A 14,855-nucleotide genomic window follows, 5' to 3' on the forward strand; every position below is an offset into this window, starting at 1 on the left:
ACTGGGTCAGTGGGTTTGAAATCTTTCTAATCATACAATGCAATAAATAAGGAAACAGGTGTTCTGCTGTGTGCAAAGCCTTAATTTCTTCTTCTGCCTTCCTTCATTTTTCTTCTCTGCAGAGCATACCTCCACCTCTTCAGGCTCTTTTTCACCTCTTCCCTACTCTCACTACATATCACCATGTCGTCTGCAAACATCATACGCCACAGAAACCCCAGCCAGACCTCATGTGCCAACCTGTCCATCACCACTGCAAACAAGAATAGCCTGATGTAATCCTATCCCTGTCTTCAACCCATCTGTCACTCCTACCACAAACCTCACCATTGTCTTGTTGCCCTCATTCATTTGCCGCACCACCCTCACATGCTTTTCTGCCACTCTTGACTTCCTCGTGCAGTACCACATTTCCTCTCCTAGTACCCTATCATATGCCTTCTTTAGACCCACAAAGACACAGTAGACCTCCCTCTGACCTTCTCTGTACTTCCCCATCAACACTCTTTAAGCAAACATCTCATAAGTAGTGTGCTTTCTCAGCATGAAGCCATACCGCTGTCACCTGATTGTCACTTCTTTTTGTAACCTAGCTTCAGACATATTTTTGATTATATCTTCATAGTACCAATTTGATCCCTCTGTAGTTACTACAGCTCTGCATGTCCCTCTTATTTTTAATATTTGCTACCATACACTTCTTTTTTCATAAGCAATAATAGCTTTTAAAACAGTGAATCTAAGACATTTTGTTTAAAAATAGTGTCAACTAATACTTAGGTTTGATGATAACAAAATTTAAAAAAAACAAACAAAAACAGTGGAGTTTTCTTCGTGACGTTTCAATTTTATTTTGAAATATCCGAGAGGAAGTGAAAATAGTCCCCAAGCCGGAAGTAGCAAAGTGCGCATGGGCACGACAAAGTGGCCGGCTAGTGGTGGTGTTTTGTTTTTTTCCAAGCTCAGTGAGACTGCAGACGAGACGCTAGTTCATCACTTTATCGAACTCGCTTCACACACACGTGGACATCGCTAACTTATTTAACACAACTAAGAACAACAGTCCGAACAATTTGATGACAAAGGTAAGAGGGTCATGTTGTTAGCTCGCCCCTTTCACAGCTAACGTTAGCACAGTTTAGCTGGTGTGCAGTAAGCTGGTTTTAGAGATAATGAATGTCATTGTTGTTATCTGTTACTTAACAGGATTTCCAATGTTGAAAATATGACAGCAGCGTCAACTTTGACTTGAACAAGAAATTAGAGGTTGCAACAAAAAGTAAACAAGCATTTCTCTTTCTCCTATATGTGGAGCTGCTGTTCTGGTAGATCTCTTATCTTTTGGAGCTAGATTTTTCTGATAAAAATATGTGAAGGCATTTTTAATTCCCATTTTCTGTGGGTGGGCTCCCAGCATATGCATCACATCGCTATATTTTGTCTTTTTATTTAAGAAACGCTTTTGATATGTGCTGAATCCTTCATCATTTCTTAGATGTTAATTCTTTTGTCCTTGGATCAGTTATTCACTTGCACTGCTTTTCTCAACTGAAATTATAAAGTATTTCAGTTTTTGGGATAGAGTACCATGTAATAGTAAATTTGTAACACATTTGACAGTATAAGGTACTTCATTGCTACTTCTTTATATCTATTCGTCTTTATAAAATAGGTTTAATGGAAGATGTATTCTGTGCTGGAAATGTAAAAGGCATGAAGGTACCTTTATCCATGTAAAATGTGAACTTGCCCTTTTGGAGTAAGATAATCAGAGCAATATAGGAATGGCTCAATACACCAGCACCTCAGTCAGTTCAACTTTGCCTTTGGTTCTCAGCCTGAAAAGTCTGGCTCATGACTGAAAATGCTTCTTTTGAATTTGCAAAACTGTAAAGAGTCTTACTTGCTTTTCATTAGTCAATTTCACGTAAATATGTGTTTTTTGTTCTGTTTTCCTGCCAACACACCCACCAGTCGAAGCAGATGGCTGCTCATCCCTGAGCCTGGTTGTGCTGGAAGTTTCTTCCTATTAAAAGGCAGTTTTTCCTTCCCGCTGTTGCCAAGTTCTTGCTCAAAGGCGGTTGTTTGATTGTGAAGTCTTTGCCTTATAATATAAAGCACGTCATGACAACTGCTGTTTTGATTTGGCACTATATATAAATAAAATTGAATTGAACTGAATATATGAAAATGGAAAAGATTTTGGATATATGTTTTATTTGTGTCAGTTTTGTTTACAATGTTTTTAACTTTTAAAATGTAAATATACAGACTTTCTTTGACTATGTAGGCTGACGATGTCTCCGCCCAGCCTTTTTTTGTGGGCCTGACCTGCAGCATGTGTTGTTTTGTCATTTAAATAGGAGCTCATGCTCAGCCAGGGGTGTTTTTTGGTTTGTTTTTTTGAGCTTGTAAGGAAGCGTGCTGTAAGTAACTTGCTGTAACTCTGTTTCGTTTGTGTATTTGGGTTCATGTTTTGGTCTAATTTTGTTGTGTCTTGTTTACTGTTTTCCTGTTTTCTTTCTTTCTTTTAACTTAAACTCAAAAATTTAAGTGATGCAAACATTTTTTAGTGAGAGGGCATATTTTCAATTCCTTTAATTCCTAATCAGTATTAACTAGCTTTAGCTGAACAGTGTTTTGAGATTTCACATGTTATTAAGACAAAACTTGCATTTTAGGACCTCACATTTGTACATTTATGGAATTTATTTTAAGAATTGCTCAGCTGGAGATATTAGTGACATACTCAACAATGGTCCATGTAGAGTTCAAATGTTCAGTTTGAACATTATTTGTCTGAGATCTGTGTTTTCCTGCCTTTCCTTTTCTTAGTATTTGATAAACAAAAATGTAGATTATACAGTACTGTGCAAAAGACCTGAGTCACCCCAATTATACTGTGCTTCCAGGGAGCCATACTTTCTTGTAATTTTTAAAGAATTTGTCTTAAGCAATAGTTCTCCCGGCTTTCTGAAGGTCTTTCAAAGTTTTTTGTTTGACATCGGCTGCTTTTTCACTCATTTTCTGTTCAGTCCATGAACCTGGTAATTTTTAGAGAAATGGTTTCTTTTCTTCAGGTACTTAACACTGACCTACGAGTCATTCTAGTCATTCAAAAGGCACCTAACTCAAGGGATTAACTACTGCTGTGTTTACAGAAAGCAGGCAACTTTGCAAAGAACCCTTTTTAAATAGTATCTTTAGGTATTTTGTTACCAGCAGCCTGTATGAAAACACATTTTTCCCTCTCATTTCTGTAGCTGAATCCAACGATAACATAGTTTGACAAGCGCAGACATGGGCACCGGCAAAATGATTCTGAAATAGTGAAAAGTTGGTATATGTTGGCACAGTGTGCTGTGTGTCCTTAAAAACAAGAACTAAAAAATCAGAGGAAAGGCTTTGAATATCCTGGAGAACTGTTCCTGAAGACTACTAAGCAAATTATAAGAAAACTTGCTAAAGAAAATCCAGGCTGTGTTAAAGTGTGTTAATCTCTTCATGTATCAATAATTCACTTGACCTATTTCCTGTTATCCTTGCAAAATATGAAGAAAATAGGTTTGTTTTTGTTCAGTGTTTGTGATTAAAAACGTTTGGTGAGTGGGAAAAATGTATCTGCATTAAAAAAAACACACAAAAAACCTCACACATTTATCTGACAGACACAGCCACTGCTAAATGTCTGGTGTTTGTTCTGCAGGGGACTGATAGAAGATGTGTGCTGCTGTGTATGTCCTGTCAACGGTAACGGGCTACGTGCTCACCTCTGCCCTGCTGCTAAAATGCCCAAATCTGTTACATCGAAAGAAGCGAGAGACTTTTGTCAGCAAGCACATTTCTCACCGTGGAGGTAGGTCACCAGTTTTCTTTCTTAAGAACAGCCCTTGACTTAAAAGGTAAAAGGTGCCACTTAATCCCAACTTACTTTGCTTCTTTTAGGTCCCACTAACAGCTAGTTACTTACTCACGGGTAAAAACAGGTTTGTTATTCAGGGTTTTGACTGTCACATTTCTCTTCTATAGTTTTGATCCTATAACCATCTATTTGTTACTGGGCAGTAGTTGCAGAAATGAGTTAAAGATAAAAATTAGAAAAACTTACACATGAACCACAAGCAAAATATCAGAAACCCCCCGCCCCCCGAGAAGATACTTGTTATGCCCACATCTGGAGTGAAGGCACTCTTTCAGACATGTGTTTCACAGCAAAGCAGGTAAAAAGAAATCTGAGTTTTTATTTTTCCGATTTCAGGGGCAGGTGAAAATCTGGAAAACACTATGATGGCTTTCAAGCAGTGAGTAGAAACTTCAAAGTCATAAGACACAGCTCTTTCTTTGGGATTTGCACTTGTGACTGTGGACGGTGTGTGTCATCTGAGATGTTGTCTTAGTTCTTTTACCCACAATCGAGCTTGTGAATTGGTGCAATATGTACAGTAACTGTTCGTGTAAAAGATAACCTTGTGGTTCTCCTTTGTTTGATTAGTTAATCAGACAAGAGGTGGACTGTTTTATGCATTTATTGAATCTGTGTGTGCTATACTGCATGGTTAGGGTCCAAATTTCAATGCTAATGCTTGTGTGCTTGAGATTGCGGCTGAGTCTATATGCGTACTGTGTGTCGGATCGTGCAGCGCTGTGGATGTCGGCACAGATATGCTGGAGCTGGACTGCCACCTGACAAAAGATGAACAGGTGGTGGTTTCACATGATGGCGATTTGCAGAGGACCTGCGGCATCGACACCAACATCTCCGATGTGACCTACGCTGTAAGTTTGAACTGAAGCCACTTTCAAATCTCTTCTCATCATTGATCAAGCGCTGTGCATGTTTAATTCTTTGCATGAAAAAAATTACAAATATAACACTGAATTTTAATTTTACATATATGGCAAAGAGCTCGGTCAGACAGAAGTGTCGTGAACTAATTTTTATTTATTTATTTATTTATTCATTGAGAATTCAAACAAAATTTACATAAATTCAGTTGTTTTTAAAAGTCATTAAAGATCATTCCACCCTGGAAAAACAACAGTTGAAAGGAATCATTAAAAGCCCCAAATCATCATGACACTCATGCTCATCATGATTGGGTTGAAACGTCTGACCACAACTGTGAATGTGGTTTGTGTTTAGACATGATATGAGCTTTGATGGATCATGCGCCTTGATCAGGGGAGGTCAAAAACAAGTCATCTGATTACGTCACGTGATTTTAAAAAACTCTTATCCAGCTACATTCCTTGTGAGTAACTTAGGATTTTGGCTAAGCTCTGCTCTCCTCTTTAAACATTTGGTAGTCTACACATTTAATGCTTATTGGAAAAAAAAATGCTTTTGTCTTGCAAAGAAGCCTTACAACATTAAACTGAAGTATTTTTGTGTGTTTGTAGAGGTTCTTGGGTCAGAGATCCCATCTACAAGTTAAATTTTATATTTTGGAACTGAAGATGAGGCTTAGTGGGTTTTAATGGTCTTTGGCCTTGTTGTAGACATAAGCACAGACCTTGGTGTCCAGTAAGGTTAGACTCATGAACTTTAGTGGCTAGTACTCTTGAAGGAGTAGAACTTATAAATCAGCATAAATATCCAGATACAGTGATCCTAAGAGTATTTCCCATATATGGAATAAATAAAGTACTTCTTATCTTTACTGATCTCATCTAAACAATGATACCAGCCTTCCTGACTGATGGCTGGCTGTTGGCAAATAAAATGAAAAACACCAGTGTCAGTGGTTTATATGGTGTGTTACTTTACAGTATATATAAATCACATCAATCTGTGCTTAAACAAATGAAAAAGAAGGTGGAGGTAAGATTGAAGTTGTCTTATATAAAGAATATTTCTCTGTTTCTCCTGCACAAAAGAGGTAACAAAGAAATCAATATATATTTAAAACAACAAGACACTAAAATATGGGCTTCAGTTATTGGCCAGAGTATTATTTTAAACATTTATTAACATTCTTATTGACTCTTTTTATTCTTGTTCTTAAAAAATCTTTCAGTTAATATGCATGAACAACATTTCTGAAATCCCTACAAAGACAATAAAAAAACACCCAGTATACTCAAACAAATTATTGTCATCATTTGCTTTGATGGAACAGGAAACAGTTGTTCCTGCCATAAATAAAAACACATTTTAGTGACTTGTGCAACGGTCAGATTTAAAGGTTTGTCTGCAGAGGATTTTCAGATTTCACAGCTGACCTCGGAAGTCTTAAGTTTGGGAATGGCTGCTCTAGAGAAAACTATATCAGAAATCCTGGATTTATTTTGAGCATGACTGCTTTGTTTCCAGAAGCTCTGAAGTTGTGTCTGTCGTGCTTTCTTTGCAGGAACTCCCTCCATACCTCTGCAGGCTGGGTGTAACCTTTCAGCGAGGTGAGCATCACGTATCCGTCACTTGTGTAATTACCACGAAGCAACGTATTTATTCAATAGGTGACACAAATCGACATTTTAGGTTATAACAGTTGACAGCTGACGGGCAGAAAATTACCGCTAAAAATACAAGTGCGCACAACCCGGCGTCTAATCTGAAGCTGATGGTGTTTTTAACCTGTCCTTGTCTGTGCAGAGTGCTTCTGCGAAGGAGGAGAGGACAAACGCATCCCTCTCCTCAGGGATGTGTTTGACGCATTTCCCAACACTCCTGTTAACATTGACATCAAGGTTAACAATGACACGCTCATCAAGAAGGTGTGTGTGTGTGTGTTTGTCTGTGTGTGTGTTTGTCTGTGTGTGTATCTCCTGTTTTTATTCTTTCAGTTCTCTGACCCCTGACTGAAATTTGCTTTACTGTATTGATGACATGCAGCTTGTGGTTATTTCCTTGTGCAGGAAACAGTGTACAGTTAGCCTTATAGCTTTTTGGACAGTGACACCATTTTTGTAGTGTTGCCTCTGTACGTCACTTTAGTGGATTTTAGATCAAACTGCAGTTTTAATTCGTGTTTTTTGGAAAAATTTGTATTAAAACATTTTAGGAATTGCAGCCATTTTTATACATAGTTGATTTTCAGTGGCTCAAAATGAACTGGACAAACTAACATCATTTTAGATTGTTTTAATACTTCAGTCAGTGACTGCCTGGAGTCCAGAACCCATAAACATCACCAAATGCTGTGTTTTGTCCCTTAAAATGCTCTTCTAGGCCTTTACTGCCTCTGCCTTCAGTTGCTGCCTGTCTGTGGGTCTTCTGTCACTGTTGTCTTTGGTTATTGAAAAACAGGCACCTTTGAGTTGGGATCAGGTCACTGACTTTAAAGAATATCTAATTTCTTTTCATTGAGAAACTCTTGGTTAGCTTTTACAGGATGCTTTACGTCATTATCACTTTGTACTGTGAAACACTAACCGATCAGTTTTGGAGCCTCAGGCTGAATCTGAGAAAAGAGTACATGCCTGTACATTTTACAGTTCATCATGCTGCTGCTCTCAGCCATTACGTCATCAATAAACACCAGTGACCCGATTTCACTGGGAGCCATAACACTACCTCCGCCGTCCTTGAGTTGTTCTTTCCTTCTTCATACTTTTTGCAAGTTCAGCACTTGGACTCAAATGCAGATTTTGTGTCTCTGGTGGAATCACGAGGGACATCTCATCACCTGTTCACTTACTTTTAGGCTACTGAAGAAGGCAGTGTTTAAAAATGGCTATAATTCCAAACGGTGAACTCTTTCTCCCATAAAGATGAAATTTGGCCTCCCCTGTACACTAATGATGGGTTTTGACACCTATTATGTATTAATAAAAACGTGTTTTGACATTAATTAGAATAATTTCCAGGTTTTTCCAAGATGCACACCCAGTCATTTTGTCCTGGAAGCAGGCCTGCAATGTGACAGAGAAGAGCTTCAAGGATTACTTCTAGTGGGCTTTCAGGGAGTAATGAGTTAATGCAATGCTTTTGTTAAGACTCCTGAATTAGGGCTGAAGTCGCTGCTTCAATCATATCTTGATTTAAAATAAGCTGTGATGACAACTAAAAAAAATGTACCCTTGTCCGAAAATGTATCGACTTAACAGCCTGTTTAAGAAAAACAAAAAGTCCTCCATAGTTACAAAGCCCATGGTGCCTAGTAAAGGAAAGGAAAGTGAAGCATTTCCTAAAGTACGATGGTTAGATAACCAAGACTGAGATATGTTTTTAAGTCCCTTTTATTTGTCTGTCACCACAATCATGCATAAAGTAACAGTACAAACCTGATGAAGAGGGGAGAAAATGTAGACAGAGGAATAACCTGTTCAGATCCTGAACTGATCTAATTTAAGAGGACGTTGGCCTTGTTATTGGGACTCTGCCCTCCAAGTGTCCGTCTAGAGACTTTACGAGTTTTGCCGCCGTCTTTTCATCAAAAAACTAATTCTAAGTTTTAAACATTGACAACAGGACAGAGCAAAAGCAAGAGAAAATGTTCTGTTTCATAGTTTCATTGAGTTTTCAATCCTTGCAGGTCTCCGAGCTGGTCGTGAAGTATGACCGAGCGCATCTGACTGTCTGGGGCAACGCCAGCAACCAGATTGTGAGAAAGTGCTACAAAGAGGTACGTTTATATGCTGCTTCACATTACTTTGGTGAAATGTGTGTAGCTATTTATAAAATTTGTTGTTATGAAATTACAGAATTTCATAACAACAAAGGAATAACCTGCTACCAGCAGGCCTACAGGAAAAGTGCTAAATCCGTCCCATATAGCAGTATTTTAAATGCACTTCTTTGTGGAATCACTATTCATCTTTTTGTCATGTTTCTAAAAATGTTCAGACCCTTTGAGGGAGTTTTAGAGGAAACACTTTTATCGTCATACTCCATCATCATCCTCTTCGGTGAATAAAAATGACTTGGAACTGCTTGTAAGTCTGGTCTGGTTGGTTGTTTTTGCAGAACCCTCATATTCCAGTGTTGTTCAGCTTGCCCAGAGTGTTGCAGCTGTTAGGCCTCTTCTACACCGGCCTCCTGCCCTTTGTTCCAATCAAGGAGCAGTTCCTGGAGATCCCCATGCCCTCCATTATCACCAAGTAAGTGCAATACAAATAAGCTCAAAGGCCACTTTATTAGGTACGCCTGTTAATACAAATATCTAATCATCCAAACACATTACACCAACTGAATGCATGTAGAAATCATCAAGAAGACCTGCTGACATTCGAATAAGTCTCTCTACGCTCTGGACTGATGACAGTTGAGAGGCTGTTTGGTATTCTGACAGGGCAGTGAGCACACAGGGAGGTGGATTTGCATCCACTACAGTGAGCAAATAGAAATATATTTGAGTTTCCTTCACACACAGTCACGCACCCAAATCACTTGCACTTTGTTGTTCATGTAACCAAATACTAGTAATAAGCTCTATGGACACTTTATTAGGTACACCTGTTCTGATGCAGTGATTTGCTGCCAATCATGTGACAGTATAACAGTATAAGCAGTATAATGCAAAGCTCAGATTATCTCAAACTTCTTGAACTTGGCAGTTAGTTCTCTGCTCTCAGACGGCCTCCACAGTCATCAGATCTCAGTCCGGCAGAGCATCTTTGAGATGTGGTGGAACGAAAAATTCCCAGTATGGATGTGCAGCCGACAAATCTGCTGCTGCCATGGGATGCTATCTGAGGGTCGTTTACATGACCTTGTTGAATCTATGACATAAAGAATTAAGGTAGTTCTGAAGGAAACAGGGAGGCCTACCAAATACTAGCAAGGTGTGCCTAATAAAGTGGCCAGGGAATGTGGTGGGGAAGATGGCAGTCGACTGGACCAGCGCAGACATGCTGCAGGACCGGATGCGCTGTCTACACCGGCTCTCTCTTACCCTTTACCCGCCCCTGTTGCTTGTCTTGTGTTTCTATGGTGTATTGATAGTCATGTGCTTTTGTGCTGAGGTGTTTTTTCTGTTATCAAACTGTTCTCCCACTAGGAGCTCAGTCTGAGTGGAGTTTTTTTTCTCCTCCTCTTACCTCATGTTATGTATTTTCGTTGTTTTTTTCCTATCAGTCTACCTTTCTGACATGTCTCCCCAATGTGATGTTTGTGTAAAGTTGGTCAGAAGGTTCCTTTGTAAGTGCGCATGCGCCATTAGCGTGCTGCCTGCTGTAACCCTAATTTCCTTCGGGATTAATAAAGTCAACTATTATGCATGCAGAGAATATGCATGTTCTTTTTGTTTTCATATTATAATTTATATTTAATTGTGTTGTGGTTTGCAGTGTTTTGTGTTGTTTTCACTTTAAATTTGTAAAAGGAAAAAGCTGAAAATTTAAATAGTTAAAAGTTGAAATGTGAATAGTTGATTTTTGTATTATAGGATTTATTTATTACATTTTATGTGGAGTGAATAAATAAAAGTATATTTACGGTGGCCCCTAGAGACAAAGCACGTACAAACTTCAAATCACATACGAACTCTGAAGCATGTACAAACTCCAAAACACGTAAAAACACGTACAAACTCCGAAGCACGTAAAAACTCAGAAGCACATAAAAACTCAAAACACGTACAAAAGACAACAGAAGTGCTCCAGGATGCTGGGCGCAGTGTTGCGCTTTTGTTATCTGGTGGCTACACAAGCCAGCAAGTACCAACGACCGGATTTGGTGTGTGGTAGTAACAGGTAAATGAACTTTTTTTTAAATTATTTGAATATATATGAGTGCCTGTGTATAAATACACAAACAATACACACATGCTTTCAATTGTGTAATTTAAGTGATCTAGTAGCTCTGCTTTGGAAGTTCAGTTCATGCTAGAAATGTGTTTTGGAGTTTGTACGTGTTTTGTCTCTAGGGGCCACCGCATATATTTATATATAAACATATATAAATAAAACCACTTTTTTTTTTTTTTTTTACGTTAGTAATTCCTTTTGTGCATAATTTTATATTATTGTTAATAATAAATTAATTAAAGCAACAAAACAACCTGAAGAGCCGGTTCGGAGCCGAAAGAGCCGGCTCATTTTAGTGAGCCGAACCGAAAGAGCCGGATCTCTAAAAAGAGCCGGAAATCCCATCACTACTGTGTAAGCGTCAGGACGTGGAGTAAACCTCTGGAGGAGTCTTCATTAGCTGGGCCTTGTTTTTGGATAACATATACGGACTTGTTTGTTGTTTCCTCCAAATTACAGAAGTTTAGACAAAGGGGATTCCAACTTTAATAACTTTTATTACTCAGGCAAGAAAATAATTTAAACTTTAACTTTGAATTGGGGCTTTAAAGCCTTTTCACAGTACCTGGCTCAGATTCACTCCCCTGGCTGCGCTGGTGTCCTTTCTGTCTCTGTTATCTGCCTGAAGGATGATCTTTGAAAGATGAACTCACTCACTAATTAGGTCATTAGAAGAAACGTTTGCGTAGCTTGGCCTTGTGAAATGTGTGCTAGTGGATCATGGTCAAAGAGCAGATTATTCTTGCCCCAACGCTCATTAAGGATTAACAGAATTTTTTTTATTGCACTTCTAAAGTGTGAAGTTCTTGCTTTAAGACTGCAACCATAAATTGTGTTTATTAAGAGATTGACTTGATTTCTTGTGCATATTTAAACACACTGATTTATTAATTTTCTTGGGTAGATTTCAGAAATTTCCTAAAAATATGTTGTCATGCTGTTATAGCATCAATCAAGTGCCCTTTGTTTTTGTTGTTTTTTGTTTTTGTTTTTTACCATTTTTAATTATTTTACTTTTCTGTGTGAATTTTTTCAGACTGCAGGATCCCAGCAGGTTAACTAGAGGTCAGCGATTTATCGCCTGGCTGGCAGACACGTAAGTCGCTTTCTCCTCCAAAAATGTAAAATCTCTTTGATTTTTGTGGTTGAATCAGCAGAAAATTCAACAAAAGATAAACCTGCAGCAGCACTAGGCTTTTTTGTTTTGTATTTCTCTGTGTTACTGAGATGTAGCTGTGCGATCACGATTAACATAGAAAGGATTTACAGTCACACACCTCAGCTGATTAGTGTTTATTTTTCTCTTGCAGTTTGCTGATGAGGAAAGCTCTTTTTGACCATTTAACAGCTCGGGGAATTCAGGTAAAACTGCAGTTCCTTTAAAATTAAGTTGATTCAGGTTCCTGTGAGGAACCGTTGGCCAGTAAATGAGGAGCTATGGAAGTGTTTTAGAGGTTAGAATGGATGGCTGGTTCATTGGAACTTCCTTACCTGATTACATGGATACAAAAGTCTTCCTGTTGTAGCATGTTTTTCCTTTTCTTTGGTCTCAGTCTCTATGGTCACTTAGCCTGTGGTAGCGATAGGCAGATGGCACATCTTCTGGCAAGTTTTTATTTGCAGTCCTGGAACAATTTCCAAGATTGGTTGACGTAAAGGGGATGGTTGCGCGTTGGTCTTAATCAGAGCCTACGCACAGGTTTGTATGTTGTACTTGAGTACTGTCACCAGGGGGCAGTGTCACAAACAACCAGCCAGCCACAAACAATGCTAACTGAGGGTTTTTTGTGCTTCCTGGCTTTCAAGCTACACACAGCATCATCCCCATGGTCTTTTATAGTACTGTGCACTTGTATGTCTGCACAGGTTAATAACTGAAAAGCAAGATAAAATGGTAGTTTCATGAATCCCACATTAAAAACCATGGTTTAGTCCTAGTGCATGTATGGAGGAGGTCAAGAGGTACAACACTGAGAGTTTACAGCCATCTGTAAAACATGGCAGTGTGGGATCATGTTGACAGAGAATAGAGCAAACGGTGGCCAACATCCAAAGAAGAGCTTTGAATGTCCTTCAAGAAGCCGGGAGAACTGTTCCTGAAGACTGCTACTACTACTGTCACCACTTTCCGTGTGGCTTGTTTTGCTCCAACAGTGTGTAAAACTTTTGTAAAAGGCCAGAACTAAGCCTGTGTGTGTGTGTTGTAGTTACACTGTGGTTAAAAGCAGTTACTGGAAAGGTTCCTACCAGATCAAATATAGACTAGAGTACAGAAACATTCCTGTGTGTGACAGCCTCTGACCGCGTGTGTATTAACTGTACAAATCCCTCATGTGGTTTCAGGTGTACATTTGGGTGCTGAATGACGAGGATGACTTTCAGAGGGCGTTTGATTTGGGAGCCACGGGAGTTATGACAGATTTTCCCACCAAGCTTAAAGACTTCATGGACAGGAACAGCCTTTCCAAAGCGGAGTGACCTGCCAAAATCTACCTCACCCCACCTCTCACCAGTGATTATCCTTCAGGGCCACTGACCTGCCAGACCAGCCCCCAACATACACCCGCTTTTACTGCAGGCATTCCAGCACAGCTACTCTCACACTGTGTTTTACAGTCTGTAGGAACTCCAACATGCTCTGTATTAGGAACCGCGTGTTGTACATGTAGTGGTAGCACATACTCCTGTTTTTCATTACTCATACTAAACAGTGTGATCATATTAGAGCTTGACTGATATTGGGCCCCGTCACAGAGACAGTATATCGCCACAGGCTTACAGATTTTCTGATATGACCCAAAATGAAAACGTATTTGGGTAATTTGGTTTACAATCCTCTCAGCAATGACTGCAGCAGATGGCGGTGCAGTCATGCGATGTCTTCACAGTAAGTTGGTAAGTTACGACTGAAGTATATTTCGAAAAAGTTAATAAGAATTGTTGCCATTATAACACAAATATACTGCATGCATTTACAATATTTTAGATGCATAAATGATGAAATCTGAATGTTTTCTTTTAGTCACAAAAAATCCTGGCTCATTATTATTAGTAGTAGTATTATTAGAATTATCCATGGTGCGTTCGCTTGCACACACATGCACAAACATACCCATATAACAGTATGATATTTCTGCTAGGAGCACACACTTAATTGAAACCACTGAATTTTTTTTTACAAAGAGCTAAAAATGCCACTGAAATATTGTGCTTTTAAGTTTCATCAGTCTCAGATGCCATAATAGATTCATGGTCCTTGACATGACACTTTCTGTAAGGGTTTACTTGCGCAAAGTCGATCCTTTTTGATGCTTTCAAGTTAGTTTGCAGTATTACTGCATCATGCTAGGGGTAATGTGCAAGCACCAGCAGATGCAGCTCGATGATGTCATGTTATTTTCGACTTGTTTCATATATATATATATATATATATATATATATATATATATATATATATATATATATATATATATATATATATATATATATATATATATTTTTTTTTTTTTTTTTTTTTCTCATTGTTTTGGCTCATTATTATTATTTTGATCAGCCTTTTGATCAGATAAAATAATAGAGGCATACACTGCCTGTTTTATGAGGAATTTTGCACAAAATAGGAAACCTTATCTGGTTTCTTTTACCTGTGTCAGTGTGATTGCAATCAGCATTGAACTTTATATGACATATGTGTATATTTAAAATATTTTACAGCCTAGTATAAGCAGTGATGCAGACTGATTGCTTTACTGCACTCATTTAAAATTCAAATGTGTTAATGAAAGTAGTTTACACATAGTTCCTTGCTTTAATATACAAATATATGAAATGTTATGATGCTCGGTGGCGGTCTCTAATCGAATGAATGTGGTTTTGGCTGAATGTACTGTATGTTGTTTGGGATTTTTGCAGTCAAAACAATGTTAGGTTTGTTGTGGGGCATTTTAAATCACTTATGTGTGATGTTTTACACTGTTTTTACAAATGTTCTTGAAGATTTCTTTTAGAGACTTGATCCAACAATCACATTACAAGTACTGGGATTTTTCTGATTATACTACTTGTGCTGTCCTCAGTGTACTTTTATTTTGCATGTTTAAAGCTGTTGTGTGTGTTGAACTGAACTTTTTTGGGCTCATCTTTAGATTTGATTTGCCGAGAGCAATTTT

At 38.4% G+C, this 14,855-nt stretch overlaps 1 protein-coding gene across 1 annotated transcript; it reads left to right on the top strand.

Annotated features, from left to right (window-relative positions):
* The first annotated feature begins 905 nt into the window (after positions 1-905).
* Positions 906-14,149, top strand: gdpd1 (glycerophosphodiester phosphodiesterase domain containing 1). The gene is made up of 11 exons (XM_085379479.1): positions 906-1,085; positions 3,707-3,856; positions 4,259-4,301; positions 4,641-4,776; positions 6,351-6,396; positions 6,593-6,714; positions 8,475-8,564; positions 8,906-9,039; positions 11,723-11,782; positions 11,997-12,048; positions 13,030-14,149. Exons 2-11 carry the CDS (start codon positions 3,721-3,723, stop codon positions 13,162-13,164), a joined length of 954 nt encoding a protein of 317 aa, XP_085235605.1. The 5' UTR covers positions 906-1,085; positions 3,707-3,720; the 3' UTR covers positions 13,165-14,149.
* Positions 14,150-14,855: the final 706 nt, after the last annotated feature.

Source organism: Rhamphochromis longiceps, linkage group LG14 (genome assembly GCF_057381845.1).
Source record: "Rhamphochromis longiceps isolate RC_006_pf linkage group LG14, R_longiceps_female_GT1.1, whole genome shotgun sequence".
Classification (NCBI taxonomy): Eukaryota; Metazoa; Chordata; class Actinopteri; order Cichliformes; family Cichlidae; genus Rhamphochromis; species Rhamphochromis longiceps.

Bases quoted from the DNA above. Each gene is read 5' to 3' on its own strand.
- gdpd1 (XM_085379479.1), top strand. From the start codon at position 3,721: ATGTGTGCTGCTGTGTATGTCCTGTCAACGGTAACGGGCTACGTGCTC. The intron at 3,857-4,258 runs GTAGGTCACCAG...TTCCGATTTCAG, and splicing joins GCACATTTCTCACCGTGGAG to GGGCAGGTGAAAATCTGGAA. The intron at 6,397-6,592 runs GTGAGCATCACG...TTGTCTGTGCAG, and splicing joins GGGTGTAACCTTTCAGCGAG to AGTGCTTCTGCGAAGGAGGA.